This window comes from Hyperoodon ampullatus (assembly GCF_949752795.1).
Source record: "Hyperoodon ampullatus genome assembly, chromosome: 1".
NCBI lineage: Eukaryota > Metazoa > Chordata > Mammalia > Artiodactyla > Ziphiidae > Hyperoodon > Hyperoodon ampullatus.
Genome location: NC_136914.1, coordinates 127,694,338 through 127,717,716, shown reverse-complemented (window position 1 = coordinate 127,717,716; position 23,379 = coordinate 127,694,338). Strand labels below are relative to the sequence as shown.

General features: G+C 58.1%; 1 protein-coding gene across 1 annotated transcript in view; it reads left to right on the top strand.

The window, feature by feature from the left end:
• Positions 1 to 15,532: 15,532 nt before the first annotated feature.
• Positions 15,533 to 23,379, top strand: part of SH3TC1 (SH3 domain and tetratricopeptide repeats 1) — a gene marked incomplete at its 5' end in the record, with an annotated part of 32,083 nt that continues 24,236 nt past the window's right edge. The window contains 4 exons of the mRNA XM_079709235.1: positions 15,533 to 15,665; positions 19,253 to 19,324; positions 21,640 to 21,767; positions 23,113 to 23,218. Of these exons, the coding sequence (XP_079565361.1) occupies positions 15,533 to 15,665; positions 19,253 to 19,324; positions 21,640 to 21,767; positions 23,113 to 23,218 (439 nt within the window). The remainder of the gene's footprint in view (positions 15,666 to 19,252; positions 19,325 to 21,639; positions 21,768 to 23,112; positions 23,219 to 23,379) is intronic.

The window sequence follows — 23,379 nt, the reverse complement described above, 5'->3', positions numbered from 1 at the left end:
TTGTGTCTAGAAAATCCTGGCCTCATCTGCCTGTCCCTTGGGTTCATGACTAGAGTCAAAAACCCAGACAGGAACTGGGGTGGGGGGTCCACTTTGACAGGAACCCAATCAGCCTCCTGTGAGCCTACCACCCATGGTCCTGGTCCCTGAGCTTCAGTCACCAAGGCCCCCAGCCTTGACAGCCTTTGTCCTCTTTTGGTCACTGTTGCCTAGATGCAGATGCCGTGATGAGGTCTGTCATCTCATCCTGTTGCTTGGCCCCCATGTGGGCCACTTTCCTTCCCCTTCCTAGTAAGGGGCTGCAGGGTCTGGCTGTGCGGGCCCCTCTCACTGTGGCTGCTACCCACCCTCCCTGCTCACTCCCCATCCAGCCCTGCCCTCTGGCCGTGCTGGGACTTCTACCTGAACCTCCCTTGCCTGCTCTGACCTATCTTCCAAGGCCCTGCCCAAATGTCACCACCTCCAGGAAGACTTCCCTGACTACCAATCTGAGTTAATCTCATCACTCCTCACTCCTACCACCCTACCCCACCCCTGTACATGCTAAATTTGGGTTTGTCTGATGTTTTTCTCATGGTGACACTGGGGTTATGGGTTTGGGAGAGGAAGGTCACAGAGGTAAAGTGCCCTTCTCATCCCATCCCAGCAAGGGCACCTGCTGTTGACATGACCTATAACTGCCGAGGTTGGCATATGTGCCCAGGCCAAGGTGGTGATTGTCAGGTTTCCTCCCATGAAATTACCCTTCCCCTCTATTTCCATGAAGTGCTCCTGAGAAGGAAGTCACCTGCCCAGCCACGCCTGAGGGCTGGGGAGGGTGGAGCAGCTACATAAATCACTTGGAATTCTGCAGCATGGGAGATTTGCTTCTTTCTCCTCCATTTACTACTTAGTTATGTAATCTTTTGTTTATATCAGTATGGATTTAGGAATATTCATTTTATACCTGGGGTTATAATCCAATACAACTTTATTTTGTTCCTTAAATTGTCCCAGCTTCCACCATCGAGACCTCTTCTGTCATCCCCTGCGTCTCTTGGACATAGTCCCATCACTGTGGGGATCCATGGATCTATCAGCTATCCATTGATCTGTTGTCTGTCTATCTGTCTGTCTGTCTGTCTATCTATCCTCTCTATCCCATTTCCTACTCCCTACAACATGTCCCAGGCTCGCTGTGTACATTTCCTGCCAGGGAATGTGTTTCATGTGCCAAGGTCAGGCTCGGAGCCCCCTCCTCCAGGCAGCCCCCCCGGCTATCTCCAGTTGACATGGGGGCTGTTTGGTGGCCCCGGCCTCTCTGCTCGCCCTCTGTCACAGTCACTCTGACTGTTTCCTTGGCTGTCTTTACCACTAGGCCGAGAGCCCTGGAGGGCAGGGTCGCCTGATTCATCCATTCACTCAGGTCTCCAGTGTCCACACTGAGCTAGGCACAGGGTGGGGCTGGGCAATGCTGTCAGCAGCCGGACCCTGCCCCCACTGGCCTTAATGATAATAATCGCTCTCCTTTGTGGGCTCCCCTTCCCCAAGCCGGTGGGGGCTGGGCCTGGGCAGACGACCCAGGGCAAGAGTGAAGCACTCACCAGGGTTCACACCTGGGCAGAATCGGTGCTCTTCGCCACCTTAGCGTGTACTGTGCGGGGTCAGCATGGCATTAATAGGACTGGCATGTGAGGTGCTGGGACGGAAAATCTGACCTTTGTGAAGCCAGGAGGGCTCTGTGGGGGGAGAGAGGTGGAGGCCGTGCCCTCCCGCATGGTGAGGGGAGAACCCAGGCTCACACCTGGATTGGCACCAGATCAGTGGGTGCTCCAGCCAGGCCCCCCACACCGTGGCCTGTGAAACCTGCCGCTGGGTGGCTAGGCGTGTGAAGGGCGCAGGTGTGGATGTCCACCTGCAGCGAGGCTGCTGCTCGGAGCCTGTAGTGGCCTGTGGATGAGACCTGAGTCCCTCCCACCCAGCTGCCATCCTGGAGAGCCAGGAAGAAAGGGGGGAACTGGAAATCGGGCAAGAAGAGACAGGTGAGCGTCCTGTATGGCTTTGCCCTATCCGAGGCAGTAACTCAGGGGGCTACCCTTTCTGCGAGTCTGGGACAGGCAGGTCCTGTGCACAGAGGCTGCTGTTCAGGTGCCTGTTTGTTAGTCATTCAACAAACGCTCGCAGACTTCCCTGGCAGTGCCCTGGAGGGTCCTCGAGTGTTAGCCTAGCGGCAGCCTAGAGAAAAACCCCAGTTACAGCACAGATGTGCCCAGGGCCCTCAGGGCTGGGGAAGGGGTGTCTTGTCCACATCAGCGAGGCCTCAGAAGGAGGCGATGCAGGAAGGAGACAGACAGGAGTTGAGGTCACAGCCTGGAGGAGAAGGTGACCGGGAAGAGGATGTACAAATGCAGGGGAAGTGGGGAGGCGCAGGGGATCACGGAGCCCAAGGACCCCAACCATCGAGGAAACGGGGTAGCCTGAGTGTGACAGGTTAGTGGAAAGTGAAGGACCAGGTGCTGAGTGGCCGGTGGTGCTGTTTTCTGAGATTCGGGGGAGGGAGGGGTGGGTGGTGGGCAATGGGGGCAGTGGTCTAGTCCCACCGAGAGGAAGGCCTGGCATCGCCCCCAGGTGTGAGGTGGCACCTGGACTGTCAGTGTGGGCAGAGGGCTCTGAAGTGTCCGACCTTCACGCTCACACCTAAGAGCGGGTGTAGACAGAGCAGTGTGGCAGGTAGGCAGAGGGTGACTGCCGAGGGGCCAGTGAGATGGGGACAGGGGCGAATTGGATTTAGCAACACGGAAGGTGCTGGTGGCCTGGGCAAGGGCAGTTTCGGGGAGTGGGTGAGGTGAGACTCAGGAGAGGTGCAGAGCTGTCTGGGGTAGAAGGCTCTGGAGGTGTCGCCGGAAGGGAGCAGAGATGAGAAGTAGCCAAATGGATGAAATGGATGAAATGGGGGCTGAAACGGGGGCTACCCCCCCAGCCAGCATCACCCACGTGTAGTTCTGGCACAGCAGGGAGCTACATCGGGGGGGGCCTTCAGAAATTCCCCCCAGCCCTCCTGCCCTGTCCCACCTGCTGTGGTGGGTCTTGGCTGGGAGGCCTGTGGGAAGTGTGTGCTGGGGCCTGGGTTAATGTTTGCACAGCCAAGTTCAAGATCCATCCCCTGGTGCCTGGGCTTGGATAATGTCCAGAATTCCAGTGGTTGCCACACCCCGCTTCAGAAATGCTGGTGCTCTGGGGAGTGAGGGCCCATGGGATCGGGGTGTCCCTGGGGTCTCAGTTATGAGCTGGTGACTTCCTCAGGCTCCCAGGGAAAACAGCAGCCGTGAAGGCCACGCCGTGCATCCCAGTCCAGAGCCCCCTACTCCCATCTCCTCCAGGCAGCCGCCTCCTGGTCACCCACGACTCAGGGGATGGATGGTCCAGGGCAGTGGGACGAGCCTGTCCTATGATGGGAGGAACCTCTAAGACATGGCCACTGCCAGCTGTGTGGCCGCTTAAAACCCCGTCCCTTAATTTTATATATATTTATTTGGTTGTGTCAGGTCTTAGTTGCAGCTCGAGGGCTCCTTAGTTGCGGCTCACTGGCTCCTTAGTTGTGGCACGCAAACTCTTAGTTGTAGCATGTGGGATCTAGTTCCCCGACCAGGGATTGAACCCGGGCCCTCTGCATCGGGAGCGTGGAGTCTTAACCACTGTACCACCAGGGGAGTTCCCACCCCATCCCTTATTTTTTAAAGGATGGGGCTGCTTTGAACTGGTGGGTACCCCAGGGCCCCCCTAAGGATGTGACAAGGAGGACATGCCAGTCTGGGCCTTGCTCCCTTATAGGCTGTGAAAACAGCCTTTGTCCTTTCTTACCAACTTCCTCCGAGTGCCCTGTCACATTATTTGGGGTGTTGACGGGGGAGCACCCCTCTTCTGAATGCGGAGGAGTCCCAGGCACAAATACACCCAGGCACCTGGCCAGCTCGTGGGCCGAGGAGGGGAGACAGGGGAGCAGAGTCAGCGATTCCTGGGCAGAGGGCGACGCCTGCCCGGACACAGCCGGACGGGCTGGGGCCACGGCCACTGCGGGTGGCGTCTCTGGTCCACAGGAACAGCTGACCGCTTCCTGCAGGCCTTCGACCCGGCCCGGGTGGCCATCAGTCATCTGGAAAGGCTGTTTGGTCCCGATATCCTTGTTTTGCAAAGAGCAGTTCCTGAAATCACGGGGCCTAGAGCTCTGTTCATCTTTGATTGGGCCTGGTTTCAGCTGCTAAGGCCAGAAACAACAAACACAGACCGAGCTCTGCTGAGCACACACATGGTTCTAGCCCTTTCAGCAGGTCCAGCGACAGCCGGGTGCCAGGCTCCAGACTAGCAGCTTCTCTCTCTGTCCCAGGCTCTGACCTCAGACTTGGATGTGCAAAGGAAGGACATCTCAGGCAGATTGCTCCTTCGACCCGGGTGGGGCTCAGGAATGCACTGGCCTCGGAAGGAGTGTCTTTCTGGGAGATGGCTTTAGTTGGGTCACATCTGCATCTGACAGATGTGGAGCCAGAGACCAGGAAAGGTGACGGGGCATTGCTTGGTGTGGACAAATGGGAGCACTGGGTCCACCCCCTCCTGTGACCTTGGGTGAGGGGCTTCCTCTTCCCAAGTCTCAGTCCCCCTGAAACCTGAAGGACGGACTTTGCTACCTCGCAGCTCAATCACCTGTCTTTATTGGGAACATTCTTAAGTGCTGGTTCTCGGTAACCCTCGATAATTTAGCAGTTACAGTCCTAACCAGCGGGAGGAGGGAGGAAGGGTGCAGCTTCCTGTATCGTGTCCTGAGCCAGCGTCAAGCACAGGACGGTCTTCAGCTCTCTGGTCATTACTGGTCTTCCAGGCTGCCTGGTGCTGGTGCCGGCTCCACCATTCTCTACTGAGATGCTCTCCTAATGTTACCGAATCCAAGCTCGGTCTGCTTGCTGCACTACAGGCCAATAAATCGGGACGAGGTGTTGAGGCAAGGAATAGTGTCTTTATTTGGAAAGCCGGGCGTCTGAGAAGATGGCGGACTAATGTTCTAGAGTACCATCTTTTTTTAAAAATAAATTTATTTATTTATTTAATTAATTTTTGGCTGCTTTGGGTCTTCGTTGCTGCGCACAGACTTTCTCTAGTTGCAGCGAGCGGGGGCTGCTCTTTGTTGCAGTGCGTGGGCTTCTCATTGCGGTGGCTTCTCTTGTTGCGGAGCACAGGCTCTAGGCGTGCAGGCTTCAGTAGTTGTGGTGCGCGGGCTCAGTAGTTGTGGCACACAGGCTCAGTAGCTGTGACTCGCAGGGTCTAGAGCGCAGCCTCAGTAATTGGGGCGCACAGGATTAGTTGCTCCGCGGCATGTGGGAACTTCCTGGAGGGCTTGAACCCACATCCCCTGCATTGGCAGGTGGATTCTTAACCACTGCACCACCAGGGAAGTCCCCTAGAGTACCAGGGAAGTCCCCTAGAGTACCATCTTATCCAGGTCTGGATGCCAGTTTCTTTTATAGAACAGAGACAGGGAGGAAGTAAAGCAAAAAGGCTTTTTTTTTTTTTTTTTTGCCTGTCTTGCAAAATATCTTCTGGCTTGGCCAGCCTCCGGGAGGGGATGCGTTCATTTCTTTTCTGCAGCCATTCACAGGTGGGCAGGGTCAGAATGTCTTCCTGTGAGGTGAACAAAGGCACTTTAGTTTAACATTCAGGCAGAGAGGCAGGGTTCCCCAAGGCAGGCCATTACGTATGCTTGCAGCTATAGGCAGCATCCTTTTAGTTACTATAGTAACAAAAGCAACAAAAAGCAAAGATTAAAGTAAAAGAAACAGATCCAACCTGGAGTCAGATTCTGTTCTTCCCTGTTTCATTAATGGTGAACCTTTCCACATCCCAATTCCAGGGTGGCAGGGGATGTTTTGTGGTGACTCCTTCCTGCATCCGTGGCAGGGTGATCCTGAGGGGCTTTTCCATGAATTCCCCATGCCGCCCCATTCTCTAGAGCAGGGCCCATACCCAGGGCCAAGTCCCACCCCTGTTTTGCAAATAAGGTTTTCTTGGCACCGGGCCAGGCCCACTCATTTCCTGTCACCTAAGCCTGCTTTCAGGCTGTAACTGCAGGGTTGTGGTGGAGCCCACATTATGACCTGAAAAGCCAAACCTATTTATTCTCTGTCGCTTTATGGAAAGCATCTGCTGCCCCTGTTCTAGAATCACCTGTACGTCTTGCTTCCACTGTCTGGGCTGTTGCAGAGACCCACCAGGGAGTAGTCCTGTCCCCCAACCCTACACCCACCCCCTCTCCAGGGCCTCTGCATTCCTGGGATTCACCATTTATGTTTATGGCCTGTGGTAGCTTAACCCTCAGGGCGAGAGAGTGACCTGCCCCCAGAATCTGCAGCCACCAGAAGTGGCTGTGGGATGCTTCAGCAAGCTGCATACCTGGAGCAGGCCAGGCTCACGTGCTCTTCTGGCTGGCCCTGTCCCCAGGCAGACCTTTACACCTTCTCTCTGCCTAGTCCCTCTTCCTCCAAGAGTCAGCTGAGGAGCCTCCACCTCCAGGAAACCGTCCTAGATTTCACCTCCCTCTTCTTCCCCTTCCTTTGGCACTGCACAGATCGTGCTACATCATCCCAGTCTGTTTCCAAGTCTGTAACCCCAACTTGTCTGAGCCCTCTTGTGGGGGGGGACTTGAAGTCATAACTGGGGTGATGGAGCCAAGATAGGTGGTGACAGGGGTAGCTCTGAACCCCAAAGTGCAGAGCAGTCACAAGGCGGAGTGGGGGACCCACCAAGAGGCTGGACCACGTGCCAGGGGGGCTGTCCAGAGGATCCCAGCTGGGCCTGGGGGTTGGACTAGGTCACCTTTCCTGGCCCAAGACTGTGCTGATACAGCCCCTCACAGCCCCAGAGGACTGAAAACGCTCTAAGATGACATGACAAAATTACAAATTGCTTTTTGTCTTTGTAGGACCGCAGTTGTTGCTATCTGCTCCATGAGTTAAAAAATAAGCAGAGGATGGAAGGCAGGGCACCCTACAGCCCCTGTCCCCCGGCTCCGGATGGCAGCCCAGGGCCAGCGTCTATGGTCTAGGAATCAGACGGGAGCCGTCCTGGGAGCTCATTGGGAACCTCCATCCACAATGGCAGAGCAGAGTCCAGGCGGGCTGAAGGTGGGAGGGGGCCACCTCAGACCCACAGGGATGGTTAAAGAGAAGCTGCAGCTGGGTTGCTGGTGGGTGGCCACAGGTTTTCCCACAGGAAGTTCCTGAGAGCTCTTCCTCTGGCTGTGTGTCTCATGCCTTAGACTGTCGGGGGTCTGCTTTGGGCCTGGGCAGCCCTGGTGTCTGCCTGGGGGCTGTGTGACCCGACCCGGGGCAGGTCCTGCCTCTCCTAAGCCCGTTTGCTACTCAGTCCAGTGGGATGGTGGTAATACACTGGAATGGCTACAATCCATGGATCTAGCATCTTTTTGGCAAGTGATAATTGGAATTTATTACAACCCTGCAGGGATCAGAGCTGCTGACCTGGGAGGGCACTTAGAGATCTCTAAGCCCAAGTTGACTATTTAAAAGGGAGGAAGCGAGGCCCAGGGGGTGACAGGCTCTCTCAGGGGCACCCGAAGCCTGGGCTGGGCTGGGGTTGAAACCAGCCTCTTGCACGCAGGGCTGTATAGGGCCGCCCTGTGGTGCAAGTTCCAGGAGGGACCCCTTATTTGGAAAGCCCCTCCCCACCTGAAAGGCTTGCCTTCTTCCTCTGGAAGGCTATTAGGGTGCACTTGTAGGGTTGGGGTGTACTCTGTGAAGTTGGGGTACAATATGCAGAGTTGGGGTGCTCTGTGCAGAGCTGAAGGATGCTGGGCCCAGCGGGGGAGGCTCTTGGAAATCCCCCCGGCCTTGGGCCAAGAACGCAGCTACAGAGACAAACAGGATACGGGGTCTCGGGCCGCAGCAGGGCACAATGTCCAGGAGAGGAAACGCGTCCAGACCCTTTTATGGATGTGGAGCTGGTCTGGGGCCTCTTTCAACACAGTTTCCAGAAAAACAAAGGGAGCAGAAGCAAGCAGCTCATGTTCTGCCCCATGTGGGGTTCTGGAGAGCCGGCTGGAGAACTGGGGGGGCCCAGTCCACAGACAGAGGCCAGGCTTGGGGAGGCCACACCTCCCTGGGGGGCAGGGAGAGTTGCTGGTGGGAGCGGCTGCCTGGCCCCCTGGGACCCAGGGGGTGGCGTGAAATCCTCCCCCGTTACTTGGCCTGTGGTCTTGGGGGACTGTGAAAATGGCCACCTGGAACCTCTGGCTCCTGCCTTGTGGTCCCCGGGCATGTTGGTGGCGTGTGGGGTGCGGCCCGGGTGTGGGCAGCCCGAGTTCTGGGCCTGGCCTTTCTGGGGCCCCCAGAGGGAGTGGCTTGCCTGCCCTGGACCTCAGTGGCCAGAGCTGCTCTGTGCGGGGCTTGAGCCTCATGCTGGCCCTCAGTGGGGACCTTGCTGGTGTGAGCTGGCCACGTGCCCACCACGTCTCCAGCTGCCCCCTCACGCCTGGGCTCTGGCCCACTGGGGAGGGGAGGGAGTTTGTGACATTGGGGTGACTGCATTAATGCTGGGAGTTGATCTGAGAAAGGACGGACAGGGTGGGAGGTGGTCATCCAGAAATATCTCGGCCCTGAGTGGTTCTTACTCTGGGTGACATTGCCCCCGGGAGACAAGTGTCTAGAGATGTGAATGGTTGTCACAGCTGGGGTCGGCTTCAGTTGGTAGAGGCCAGGGATGCTGCTAAAATCCCACAGTGTACATGGCAAACCCCTCCCTGGGACAAAGAGCAATCGCCCCAGATGTCAGCAGTGCCGCAGTTAGAAACCGAGCCCAGGGGCTTCAGTGTCTGTCAGACCTGGTTCTGGGCTCACCTTCTAGTTGTCACCGGCCTTGGGCATGCCCCATCATGTCCAAGGCCTCAGTTTCCCTGTCTGTAAAATGGGCACATTACCACTGAACTCAGAGATGTTCCTGGTCATGAAGCCAGGCCATGAGTGAAAGTCCAGCCGTTCTTAAGCACAGGACGAAGAAGGTGGCCCTTTGTTCTTGATTCCTGGGTCTGGGCTGGGGCCAGCAACCAGAGCCACACCCCTGCCTCCGTGAGGGCCTGAGAGCAGATGGAAGGCTAGGGCCAGTGGCCAACCCGTGTTCAGTTCCTGCTTCTTGTCTGAGACCCAGGAGACCCAGTTCTGGCTTCCCAGGCAGGGCTGAGATACCCTGTTGTCAAACCCAGGTCGGGCCTGGAGCCCAGCGGAAAGGCAAAGAGGGGAGGAGAGCAGACGCCCAGCTGTCCCCTGTGCGCGTTCCCATTGACTGGGCCAACGGGCCGGGGCAGTACCGGGGCAGAGGGAAGGAGCTGCACGTATGTGCATGCACGTGTGTGTGCACGTGTGTATGTTTGCACACACGTGCGTGCATGCATGTCTTGTATGTGCACACGTGTGTGCATGTGTGTGCGGTAAGTGGAAGAGGAAGAGAGAGCAGAGCTGAGGTTGGCGGGGCAGCTGTCAGACTTCCCCAATCCTGGCAGCTGAGGCGGGGTGGCCTCCATGTCTGAGCCTGGGTGCCAGGCCGTGGGCAGGCGGGGCAGGGTCTGGAGCTGGTCCAGGACAGAGCTAATGATCAACCAGCCCTCGGGGGCGGTGCAGCAGCGTGGGGCCTGCCTCTCTCTGGAGGCACCGGTGCAGGGAGGAAGTGGGGCAGGAAGAAGGGGCGGTGGCGGCCACTGTGCAGTCAGCTGGGCTGCGGGCGGCGGAGACGACCTGCGGGGTGAGCCAGCGAGGAGCTGGGAGCGGCCGCCTGGTGCTGCGGTCCTGCGGAGCAGGGCGCAGGTACGGGACGCTGGACGGGCGGGCGAGGACGGCCGAGCAGGCGTCGTCCACAGAGCTGGGTCTTGCCACAGTCGGATCTGAGCCATCTTGCCTTTCACTTTCTTGGAGACTTTTCTGACCTTTTGGGATCAGGAGGGAGCGGGACTGGAGTCTGGGGAGGCCGGAAGGCTGTGGGCACTGGTTAGCGGACTCCCGGGCAGAGCTCTGGGAGCACCCCGTGCCGAGCTCTGGGAGCACCCCGTGCCGGCCAGCAGCCATGGCCCCAGTGATGATGTCAGGTTTGACAAAGCACTGTCACTCCCGTGATCTCGCTTGACCCCCACTTCACGCAGGCAACCAGCCAGCGCGTCCCGAAGGTCTGGCCAGGATGCAGTAACATCACCAGCAAGCAGGGTTCCGGGTCTAGGGGGCCTCAAGTGGGCCTCCACCCTGGGTTGACGCCACCTCTGGCAGACACCACATGTGTCCCGGCTCGGGTGGCGCTGTAGCTGTGACCCGGCCACTCTGAGGTCACCACCCTTGGGCCTCCTCTCCATCAACAAATGGGATGAGTGACTTGACCAGGGGCTCCAACCGGAAGGTTCTAGGGGAGACCCAGACCCAAGGCTTCAGAGCACCAGGTCCTGCCCTGGGCGTGTGGTCCCAGCACATCACTGAGACCCTCCCCCGGCCTGCAGTGGCGCCCCCCCCAACCCGGCTGGGAGCCCCAAGCCCTGTCTGTGGGAGTTTCTTAGAGATGACAGATGGCAAAGCCACACTGGTGGGAATTAGTGTTGCGGGTCCCTTGGGGTGTAGCCTCCCACGGGGCGGGGGGCGGTGCTGTGGCTGAACTTGTGGATAGAGGCATAACCATAGAGGGTATGCTCAGGTTCAGGGTGGGTGTCGAGGGCTGGACTCAGACCCACCTGGGTTTAAATCCCACCAGAGTCCCCCCGGCCGGGCTGAGTCAGCACAGCTGCTCACGGAGCCTTCAGGGCTCCTCTGTGAAATGGGCGCAGTGGTGCTCCTCCAGGCCGTCATGAGAACTAAGCGAGGACACTTAGCGCTGCAGGGTGGTGGCTCCTGACAATAACAAGGCTTCCTGTATCCGGTGTTGAGCCAGCGTCTGATGCCTGAGGTCACTTAATCCTCCTCCCAAAACGCCAACTTTACAGCAGAGAAATTCAAGGCACGGGGGACCCAGGGCGACTACTCTCCTGGGGCTGCCGTAACAAAGGGCCACAAACTGGGGGCTTCTAACAAAAGAGGTTAATTCTCCACCAGTTCTGGAGGCTGGAAATCTGAAGCCCAGGTGTGGGAAGGGTGCCCCCCTCCCGGGGGGGGTGGGCTCTAAGGGACGGTCCTTCAGCTCTTGGCTGCTGCAGGCGTCCCTGGGCTTGTGGGGCACATTGCCCTGGCCTCCAACTCCATCTTCACACAGCATCCCAGGTATGTCTGTGTCCCTCCTCTTCTTATAAGGACCCCAGGCATGCAGGGACACCTCGGTCCTGTGTGACCTCATCCTAACCTCACCTGCAAAGACCCTGTTTCCAAATAAGGTCACCTGGGCTTGCCTGGTGGCGCAGTGGTTGAGAGTCCGCCTGCCGATGCAGGCGACACGGTTCGTTCCCCGGTCCGGGAAGATCCCACATGCCGCGGAGCGGCTGGGCCTGTGAGCCATGGCCGCTGGGCCTGTGCGTCCGGAGCCTGTGCTCCACAACAGGAGAGGCCACAGCAGTGAGAGGCCTGCATACCGTAAATAAGGTCACCTTCTGAGGTTATTGGTGGACATGACTTTGGGGGTGCACTGGTCACCCCAGTACAAGGGGTGACCAGACAACCCTCAAGAGGTGCTTCTTGGTGAGGTGGACGAGGTCTGCATGGCCCTCGAGGCATTTGTTCAGTACGGGTCCAGAGAAAGCTCTGGCCAGACCTCCCCAAACCATCTCCTCCCTTTGTCCAGCCCACATTTATTAAACGCAGCTGTAACCCAGGAGCACCGTCCTTTAATCCATCCTTGTAGGAGGTGTTTTCATTCTCATTCTCTGGTGGGTAAACTGAGGCATGGGGTGGCCTCCCAGCCCACTGACCCCAGGTCTAGGTGTTCTGGTGCTAAACTCCTGTCCCCTGGGTTTGGGTGCTGGCTGGGACCTGGGGCCTGTTGTTGACGCATCAGGTGGCCCAACAGTGAGCAGAGCAAAGAGGTCAGACGCCACAGGGAAGGAGAGTCCCTGAGTCTCCGCAGGGCCCCCCGTGGGAGCTCTGGACACCCGCCAGGCTGCGGGCTGGGCAGCCCCTCCTGCAGTCGGGAGCCGGCAGCCTATGGGGCTGAGCAAGGCTATTTTAGGACCCAGCAGGGAGGGACTCTCCCAGGGAGACAGAGCCCACTTCCTCATGCGGGCTGTGACTAGGAAGCCCACACTTACGACTGTCACCGGCAGCCCTGCCTGATGGGCAGGCCCCTCACCAAGCAAGTGGGAAGTCCCCTGAGCCCCGAAGCCTTCTGTTTTCTCAGGAAACCGGCCCTGAGCTGCTGAGGGCAGGCCCGTGGGGCAGGGACGCAGGCGCTGTTGGGCTGGTTCTGACTCCTGGGCGGAGGCGGGGAAAAGAGTCAGATGCCCTGGGTGTGGGTTGTGCAAGATGCCTGGCTGTAGAGAGGGGGGACGAGGGCCCCGGCTGGGGGTTATAGAGACCCCGCAAACAGGACCTGGGCAGGACAACGGGTCCAAGTGCCCTACTGAGATGCTTCAGAAGAGCAGAACAGCGGGCATAGCAGCCTGGCCTCCAAGCCGCATGCCTGCCGGTCCCGGCACCCACTTGTGACCAGGCCACGGTGCCCTCGATGACAGGTGTGGGGCTCGCTGTTTTCAGAGTAAAGAGAGGAAGGAAACAGATGATGGCTTGGCTGGGGGCTGAGGAGGGTCAGACAGATGGAGCGGCACCGTGAAAGATGCCAGGAGGTCTTCGTGCATGACAAGGGTGGGGACGGCCCCCGGGGACCAGGGCATGGGGAGTGCAAGGCACCAGGGCTTGAAATGACACTGGACATTTAAAAAAGGTTGCTGGAGAATTCTGCAGCAATGCTGCATTCCTGGAACCTGCTGGTCCATGCTGCTTCTTCCTCTGGCAAAGGAGCACCCTCTGGCCTCCTCCCTCCTCCCTGGGGGGGAGGGGTTGCATAGAAGGTTACCACGGTGGGCATGGACAGGGGTGTGTGTGGGGGGATGTGAGTGTGTGAGAGAGTGTTAATGTGAGAGTATATATATATGTGTGTGTGTGCAAGTGTGTGTGTGTAGGGGGTTGAGTTGCCCACCCCTCGGAGCCCAGCCCAGTTTCTCCATCTGTAGAACGGGGTGATGTGCTTTCCCCACTGGCTGCAGTGAACCTGGCTGAGGCACCTGGTGCATGCAGGTGTTGACAAATACTTGTGTCTGAGGCCCTCTGGGAGCCTGTGGAGACTCGCCACCACCCTGGGACAGCCTCGGGTCCGTAGTTCTGAAAATACTCCTTGCTGGGTCTGACGGAGGTCCAGCTCCCCCGATCCTGGTGAAAATTCGAGGCAGGGAAGTGAACCCCAGGCCCCCCCGCAGGTCCCACCTCCACTCTCTCCTCCTCTGTCCTTTCTGCACAAATACAGGAACGAAACTTACACGGGATCGAACGCAGCCCTTCTCAGGGTTTAAGATGCTCTGGTGGCTCCTCTGTGCGTTCACGGGGCGCTCAGTGCTGTGCCCCCCGCAACCCTGAGCCTCATCTGAAACAGCCCGTGCCCCGTGTCCTGTGCCTCAGCCCCCAGCCCCCAGCCCCCAGCCCCCAGCCCCGAGGTGACGTGACAGCTGCTGCCATCTGCCTCCGCATCTCCTGCCTTCCTGCCTGGGAATTCTCTGCTATAGGAAGCGGGTGGAGCTAGGAGACCGGCCAGGGGGTCTCGGGGTTGTCCAGGCCCAGTGGGTTCTGAGCCCCATGTTCCTCACCAGCGTCCTCTGGTCTCTGCTGGGCCCCCTGTTCCCCAGCACCCACCGCAAGAGGGGGTGTGGGTCTGGAGGAGGCCAGACCTGCTTTCCAGTTTGCAGTTTTGTCCCCAGGAAAGGGGCTCAGAGGTGTGCTCTCCTGTCTCCCTGTGCGTTCTGCTCTGTGCAGAGGGAATTCTTGCCAGCCTGGTCGGGGTTTGGGGTTGAACTCTCCCAGCTCTTCATCAGAGAACAGAGAGACCTGACAAGAGGGGCTTCCCTTGCACTTGCTTCCCGGCCTTGCTCTTGCTCACCCTCCATGTGAGTGAGCAGGGCCATTCCTGTCCCCTCTGTCCCTGAGGTGGAAACTGAGGGGGGTGTGGTTGACTCCCGTCCCTGTGGATGGGGGCAGGGGGTCTGCCTCTGTGCCTCAGCCCTGGCCCAGGCTGCACACCCGCCCTCCCTGTCACCTGTGCCTGAAAGGGGCTCCGTGTCCTGCTGTCTCCTCTAATTGGTGACCAAACCCCAGACCCTGGGAGCACCGTCTGTCGGGGTCGTAAAGGCCCTCACTCCTCTCTGGCCCCAGGAAAGAGTGGTGCGTAATGACCGGCTCTCGGGGGGGAGGCCCAAGGGTACCCCGGGAGTGGGGAGCAGTCTCTGGTTCCTCCCCGGCCACTTCCTCCTTTCCCGCCCTCTACCACCTGCTTCCTCCCCTCACGGGGCAGCCTGGGACCTGGCCCATTTCCTGCAAAACTGGACGGGGTTCTTCCCGGGGACTCTGCTGGGGTGCAGGCCTCTTCCAGTTAGAGAGACGGGGCCCACTGAGCCCCCCAGGACGTGGGCTTAGTTACAAGGAGCAGCAGGACCCCCTGGGAATCCGAGGCTGGAGTCACAGCCCAGCTGAGCCCCATATGAAATGGAGCTGCATATTCTTCTCTCTGGAGATGAGCTGTCTTTGGAGGAGTCTGTCCCTCCCAGCCCTCACTGGGTGGGAGGTGCAGTGGGCTTATCTCTAAACCACGGTCCCGGGGTGTCCCAAGAGGACACCAGCTCTGTTCCCTGTTCCCACACGGCCTTTATTGCTTCCATGTCGCGCTCATTGTGGTGCACGGGCTTCTCGTTGCTGTGGCTTCTCTTCCTGCGGAGCACGGGCTCTAGGCACGCAGGATTCAGTAGTTGTGGCACACGGGCTTCAGCAGTTGTGGCATGTGGGCTCAGTAGCTGTGGCTCACAGGCTCTAGAGTGCGGGCTCAGTAGTTGTGGCGCATGGGCTTAGTTGCTCCGCGGCACGTGGGATCTTCCCGGACCAGGGCTCGAACCCGTGTCCCCTGCATTAACAGGCGGCTTCTTAACCACTGTGCCACTAGGGGAGCCCCGGTGGGAACATTTTGAGCAGCCTCCGGGTGCCAGGATCTGAGCTACTTCCTCAGGGTCTGTTGATGAGCAAGAATGGGCCCCTACCTGCCCACAAGGACTTCCAACTGGAAGCAAACGTAGGCACGTGTCTCCAACAGAGTCTGTTCCAGGCGGACTTGTGCTGTTTGGAGGGGAAGTGGCCGGTGAGCAGAGCTCTGGAAGGATGCTCAAGGATCCACCAGGCAAAGAGGAGGCATTCTCTCCTCTTGACCCCAACTCTGGCGGCAGCATCCGTGCTGGTGCCGGCCGCCTGTCTTCCTAGAGAGGTCGCCACTGCTGACCCCTGCACTCTCTTCTCTCCACAGAGGCCAGCCCGGCATGCCGGGCCCTTGGCTCGGAGGCCACTGCGTCATGGAGGGCCCAGTGAAGAGGGGGCCCGTGGGGCCCTCGGGAGGCAGCGGTGGCCGCGAGGTCCAGAGAGCGGGAGCGAGTGCGTCAGCCGTCTGGGGGCGAGCAGGGCCTGAGGAGGCTGCCGTGGGAAGCGGTGAGTGCGGCGTGTGCGTCCACCCTGCCGTCCACCGCACCCAGGATGCAGCTGGATGCCTGCACTGTCAGTGCTTGTACTGAAGGAGGATACGCCCAGTGAGCATTTACGATAGATGGGGACCCACCTCGTGCTTCTCCAGGGCACGGCGAGAGGGGCAGGGGTTGGAAATTCTAGAAATGCAGCCCTGGGTGAGTTTATAGCTCTTGTACAGCTTTGGGTGCCCACAGTTCTGCTTTGTCCTTGGAGGTGAGTCCCGGGGATTACTCAGGACGGGGCATCCCTCATTCTTCCAGGAGGGCAAACCAAGGCCCAGGGAGGGGAAGGAAGCAGGGCCTGGGCCAGGCCCCGGGCAGGATTACTTCCTGAACAGCGGAGGATGAGGGGTGTGACAAGGGCCGAGCCATCTCCCACCCAACCTGCCCAGGTGTGCGTGAGAGGGGCTGTGCCGGGAGCAGGGCTGGACTGCTTGCCGGGGGACCTGGTTCCCATCCTGATTGTCGCTGGACCGCTTGACGTGGAAACCTGAGGGGTGGCCTAGGTGATCTCCAGGACCCCTCTCCTTAACTCCTTGGGTCCTGGAGGCGAGGAGGGAAGGGCAGGGGGAAGCCTGAGGTGGGCCCAGGCCCCTCCCCGAGCCCAGGACAGCCTGTCCCCCTGTCCTTCCCCGGGCTTCCTTTCGTCACATCGTCACCTTCAGCCTGGTCACCTGCTTAGTTGCCTCTAGGGCTCAGCACATAGCAGGTGCCCAATAAATATTGGAATGACGAATGATCGTTGCTTTGGGAGAATGGAAACAAAACCTCATACTAGGTGCCTGGCCCAGAGCCTGACGCCGTGCATGCTCGGTAATTAGAAGTATTTTTACACCTATTTTCTTGGTCCTTCCGGGAGTAAGCGGAGATGGGAAAGGTCGGGGTGGCCTCATGGGTGCTGACTCCTGTAGTCAGACACCTGCCTGGCCTGGGGATCCCACTGGGTCGGGCGCCCTCCAGAGCTCGCCAGCACGCCACAGAGGAGCTGGGTTCCGCTGGATGCATGGGGGCCAGACCAGCCTCCCGCCTGGCAGCCCAGCCCAGGAGTGGCCATGAGTCCTAGAGCACGGGGATTCCTGCCGTCGGTGCTGTGGCCAAGCCAGAAGCATTCTGACCGTGTTGCCAAGTGTTTCCTGCCCTACCTGCTCCACAGCACAGCTGGCATTGGCTGGCATTGGGGTGGACCTGTGAGCCCAGGCAGCGAGGTCTGGGAGCTCCTCCTGTCTTCCTGGGCTCCCTGGCCCCGAGTAGCCAAGTGACCAGTGGACTCTCACCCCATCCACCCAGAGCCCCTTCCCCTTTCAGCTTCTTTTGCAAATTGACAACAAAAGTCACAAGAAATAATATAAATAATTCCCATTTACCCCACCCAGGTTCCTCAAATGTTGACATTTTACTACACTTGCTTTCTCTCTTTCTGCATTTACAGATATATTTATATTTCAGGACAGTTTAAGAGTAAACTGCAGACATGATGCCCCTTTATCCCCCAGCGCTTTGGCGTGTGTGTTTCCTAAAACCAGGACCTGCTCGTACAGAGCCATTGTGCAATTTTTTCAAACTTCAAACTCTCCTGGTTTAAACAACACCATTATCTAATCTACAGATGGACCTCACTCCCATCCTGCCATCTGTCCCCGTAATGTCCTTTCCACCAAAGAAAACCCTGGTCAGGCTTTGCATTCTGTGGCCATGTGCCTGTGGAGTTTTCTAACCTGGAGGTTGATACTTTGAAGATTCTGGGCCAGGTATTCTTTAGAATGTTTGGGTACAGCTCAGTTCAAGTGTGGCTGTTTTTTCAGGATTGCAGGCAGGCACTTTGGGCAGAAATACCACAGAAGTGTTCGGTTCCTCTCCGTGCGGCCGACCGGGAGAACTCCATGTCCATTTGTCTGGTCCCTGGTGACGTTCACGGCTCACGTCCATCACTTGATTAAGGAGATGTTTGACAGCGTAAATGTCACTGTCAAAGTCACCCTTCTTCCCTTTGTCATGAGTCAGGAGCTCGTGGGAAGATACTTGGGGACTTTGTGACTAGCCAGTTCCTCTGGTCCTAATCAAGCACTAGTTTTATCATCCGTGCAAGGTTCTTGACTGAAATCAGAACATTACGATGGTTGCTAAATGGTGACTTTCTAATGCTGTGTTCTTTTGACGTTTGTTAATGGACCTTCCACTGAAAAGAAGAGCTGTCCCCTCTCCCCAGGTATTCATTTATTTATTTTAGCATGGGTGGGCTCAGAGGTCTTTATTGCATTCTCTGGACTCTATCAGTTGCTGTCATTATTTATTTCATTGTTCACATTGCCCCCGATTTGGTCTTGTGATGCATCTCCAGCATCCTGTGAGCACGTCCTACTTTCTGGGACAAGAAGAGGCTCACATCTCATCTCTGCTCTCCCTGTCGCAGCCCTGGAATCAGCTGTTCCTCAAGGATCCCTGGCTTCTCAGGGGGAGGACGGTGCTTAAAGCCAAGATCTGGGTGCTGTGCCCTTGTTTGGATTTGACAGGCATTTCTGAGCCCCCGCTCTGGGGATGCAGAGCCAGCAAGGGCTGGAAATGGACTCTGACCACACAGGCTTAGGGCTGGTATAATGTAGGTGGGGAGAGAGCAGAAATGAGCCTGTCGTTTTGCACGGTTCAAGGCCAACGTGGCAGCATCGTGCCCACGGCTAAGCGGTACTTCCCCGGGGTGAAGAGGCTGCAGTGAGGTTCTGTCGGAACCCCAGGTGTTTCCAGATCAGATCCCCTTTGATCTGAAGGCCCTGATTGCTCATCCCATTGTACAGATGAGAACCGAGCAGGGCAGAGACGAGTGTGTGCGTGGAGGGGCCTGGCCAAGATGCAGACCGGGAGCTGGCTTCCCGGCCAGGGACTGGGGGCAGGGACAACCTGCAGAGGACTGGCCTCACAGGCCAGTCAAAATCAGGATGCAGTCCCATCTGCCACAGACCCCGAGTTCCCCCTGGGCTGTCACCTCCCCTCTGTGGTCAACAGAGTAAAGGCCGCCAAAGAAGTCCACATCCCAGTCCCCAGAACCTGTGCACACACACACGTTACCTCTGTGGCCAAAGAGACCTTGCAAAGTGGATTAAGGATCTTGAGACGGGAAGATTATGCTGGGGTCAGAATCACAGAGAGGTTGAAGATGCTGTGCTTTGGGGATGGAGGAGGGGCCACGAGCCAAGGAATGCGGACCCCTCTGGAAGCTGGAGAAGCAAGGACACAGATTCACTCCTGGAGCCTCCAGAAGAAAGGAACCAGCCCTGCCCACACCTTGTTTTGTCCCAGCAAGACCCTTCTCAAACCCCAGAACAGCAGAATAACACTGTGTTGTTTCCAGAAGCCTCTAGGGTAGGGTAATTAGTAACAGCACAGTAGGAGACTCATAGCCTCCCGACCTTGTTTCGCTTTGTGACCCTGGAGGAAGGGTGTGAACGGTGGTTTATAGGGGTGTGGACATACCTTTCTTCTGGAAATACCTGGGGGTTGGCGCCTGTAGCTGAGAGTTGCCTGTTCTCACCTTAATCACAGGAACCTGCTCTGATACAGATGCTGCTGCCCCTGGCGTTTCTCCACCGGCTGCTAGGCCCTCTCCCGGCCAGATGGGCTCCTACCCCACAGGTAGATGTCCTGGGCGCTACATCGTGCGTCGGGGTTAAGTCTGGGCTGGGGATGTGAATGTGGGATCCCTGGGCGTCCCCCCTTCCCTCCGGCCTCACCCATCCCGTGGGCTTCTGGTTCAGGAGCGTCTAACCCAGGCTTCTCTAATGTGGACGCCCTGCTTTAAGGTCACCCTGAATGTGGAGGAGAGGCTTGTTAAACACAGATGCCTGGGTCCTGCCGGGTTCTGATGCACGGAGTCTGGGGTAGGGCCCAGGACTCTGCATTTTTCACTCGGGGACAGAAGGCTGGGGTTCGCCTGCACGTGCAAAGGCCTTCCCTGGACTCTGTGTTTGCATCTGCCCACACAAGAGGGGGGCGTGGCCCTGGAGGCCGCACGCAGGGGAAGTGAAACCCCAGGAGGGACTCCCTGGGGGGGCAGGGGGATGGCAAGGGCCCTCGGGAGGGGCATCGGGGAACTGCTTCCGGGGAGGGGCTCCGAGGACGGGACTTCCGCAGGGCGCTGATGGGCGGAGGGGGGCAGCACGAAGCCCCTAACGCTGGAGACCCGACTCCCAAGCCCCAGCTGTGGGGGGCGTGTAGCCTCCAGCGTTGTTGGCCGTCCACCTTTGCAGTGATAGCCGCCCGTCCTCCAGCTTTTCCTCCGGGTAGGCAGCGCTGCCTGTGGTCACTCGCGATGACCAGGACTGTTGAGCAATGAGGCAGATTATTATGGGATTGACAATTCAACCCCACCCTCTTACAGGAGCAGGAGGGGTCACTTCTTAGAACTGGTTGGGAAATGCTGGCCTGGCTTCCTGCTGGGGGAGGGGCCTGATTCCAGATCCCAGATGTGCTCCTCTGCCCCGGCCCTGCCCCCCAGGAGGGGATGGGGATGTTTGCTCGAGGGTCCCCTAGCTGGAAAATTCCAAGGCAGGTGCAAGGCTTATTCAGAGGGTGTGAGGAACCTCTCTCCCTCGCCCTCTCCGCGTTCTGTCCCTCTTCCTCTCTCTCTCTCTCTTCTCCCCTCCCCCTTCCCATCCTCTCCCCTTCATCTCCCCTCTCCAGTTTTGGAACAGCCCAAGATCTGAGGATCCCTGTGGCCAGGAGGCCTCTCAGGGGGACGGGGTGTGGGTGGGCAGGGGACATTTGAGCTGGGATCCAATCATAGGGCACCAGCCAGGCCAGGAATTGGTCTGGGAGAGGATGCTTCAGGTGGAGGACACGGTGAGTGCAAAGGCCCTGGGGTGGGTTGGGAAGGGGATGCCTCGATGTCTCAGGGGAGCAGAGAGGCGGCCACAGGCTGGAAGGGAGGGGGAGAAGAGGTGGGGCTGTGCGGGGCGGGGTGAAGCGCAAGATGCTCCAGGCTGTGCCTGGAAAGGTGGAAAGGACCCGCATTTTATTCTTCCTGAGATGGAAAACTACCGGGACTGTGCTGTCTAATACAGTAACTACATGTGGCTGTTTATGTTTAAATTTAACTTAAATAAAATTAAAAATCCAGTTCCTCAATTACACTGTCCACATTTCAAGAGCTCAGGGCCCTATGTGGCTGGTGGCCACTGTGCAGGACAGTGCAGAGAGCAAACATGCCCATTGCTGTAGAAATTTCTGGGGGTCAGCAATGCCCGGAGGGCTGAGAGCCAAGGCGTTCCATAAGCCAGAGCTGGTTGTGAGGGGACCCTCTGGCCCTCTGTGGACCAGAGAACCATCTGGAGGGAGGGCCAGGGCTCAGACACTGCTCAGGAGGACCTATGGGGCGGGGCCATGGTGAGGGGTGAGCATGGTGGGTTTGGCCTGGTTTTACAGGTGGGTCAGTGGGGTTCACTTGTGGACCAGCCAGTGGTGTGTGAGGGAAGGAGGTGTCGTTGGTCTGAGCGGGACTGGGGATGCGGTCCTTCTGGAGATGGTAAAGAAAGGAGGACCAGCCAGGTTCAGCTGCGGGGGGCGATGAAGGGTTCTAGGATGCCCGTGGGGAGTCTGCTGGAGTTTGGATGCCCCATTGGAGCCCAGGCGTGGAAGAAGTCGGGGCTGGAGGTCACAGTGACTTGGGACCATTTGCTGAATGCCTGCCCTGTGCTGGCCTGTCCTGGGGCTGTGACACAGTCCACTTCCTCCCATCTCTGTAAGATGTGGGTAGCATGTAACTCATTTACCACCAAAGAAACTGGGCCTCAGGGGAAAAAAGCACCTGTGCAGAGTTCTCACAGGCAGCGCACGTGGGGTGTGAATCCGGATCCCCATGTTTGTGGGCGGGGGCCCTCAGGAGAGGGAGAACACCCCACAGAACTGGCCTGGGCCAGGGAAACTGCCCACCTTGAACTTTCCCCTTGCAGACCTGACTTTGCAGCTGTTGGCCGTGCAGAGGAAAAGCGGATTGCCCGACCCCAGTCTGCAGCAGGTCCTGCGGGGCCGGCTCCGTCTTCTGGAGAATGACAGCTGGGAGGTGGCCCGTGCTCTTGGGGTGAGTCTGGATCCTCGGGGGGCCTGGGTGGGCAAAGGTGCAGGGGATCCACACTTGTGAATGGGGTGGAGGAGGACTGCTCGGAGGAGAGGGCAGTGGACCTAGGAGGAGGTCTGTCCATGATGTCCAGACCTTACCTGATGGTGCCACCACCAGGGTGACTTGTCCCCCGTCTGCTCTCCTGGCTGTCTGGCTGCAGGGACAATGATCACACAGCCCCAGACACACGTGGGCCACCACTTTCTGAATGCCCCAGTCTCTTTCTCCATGGACACCCCACCCTGCTAGGATTTTTAGTCTCTTCATAGGGGGCAAAAAGGACTGCTGTGAGTTGATCTTATTCTTTCCTTGATTTGTTGGTGACTGGCCTCGTGCAGATGGACGGTCTGTCAGGAGGTTGGTGGGGAAGGAGGCTGAGCTGGGTGACCTCCCCATGGCAGAGGTCCTGGGGCTTAGGGTTGGGAGGCCACAACCTGACCTTGCACTCAGCCTGGCCTGACCTTGGCTGAGGTCCCTTAGCCTCTGTGAACGCAGCTTCCTCAGACACATACGGGGGATGCTTAGCTTTATTACCCCACGGAGGTGCTGTGAGGACCTGCGAACAGCAGGCATGGTGCACCCAGCACGGTGTTCTGCAGTGGGGCTGCCCCTGTGATGTCAGTCCAGGGTGCATGCTGGCTCTAGGCTGAATCCCGGCTGTCCCAGGGTCAGACCTCGGAAAGGAACCGGGACCTTATTTCTTAATCCAGATGGAGATGAAAATAGTACCCTCTCCCCCTTGGTCAGCGTCAGCTGGTGTCACTTTTAATGCCCCGGCACCACCAGGAGTTTTCATGGGATGGGTGTCAGGAGAGGGGATGCTGGACCTGCCACAGAGGGTGCAGGTCCAGGGCATGGAGGCTGTGAGCTCTGGGAAGGAGTGGGGCTGGGTACAGCCCTGGGGAGCCACAGCTGGCCTGAAAGCAGGAGAGGAGCGGCTTGGTTGTAAAGGAATCAGCTCTGTGCTTGCTGTGTCCCTATCAGGGTCACTTAAAAATTAATTAATCAATTAATCTGTGCCGGGCCTTAGTTGCGGCATGTGAAATCTTCGTTGCAGCTTGCGGGATCTTTAGTTGCAGCATGCAGACTCTTAGCTGCGGCATGCATGTGGGATCTAGTTCCCTGACCAGGGATCGAACCCATGCCCCCTGCATTGGGAACGTGGAGTCTTACCCACTGGCCCACCAGGGAAGTCCCGCCAGGGTCACTTCTGCAAAATGTTTCTACTGCGTGGCTCTGTCCTCCTGATGGGCAGACGCCCCAAAGCCACTGGGACTGTTTCTCATTTCTGTTTCTTCCCCATAAGGAGCTATCGGCCAGGCTGCTGTCCATCCACAGTGACCAGGATCGGATTGTGGTGACGTTTAAGACTTTTGAAGAAATCTGGAAGTTTTCCACCTACCACGCTCTCGGTAAGGCGGTGACCCTCGCAGACCCAGTTGTGGGGACGCTTGTCACACACCAAGCATTTTATGTTATCAGTCGGGGCTTTAGACTAAGTTAGTTCATGATGGCCTCTCCGGACGTCACTTGTTCTCAGTGAGGTTGTGATGGGCGGAGTCGCAGATGCACA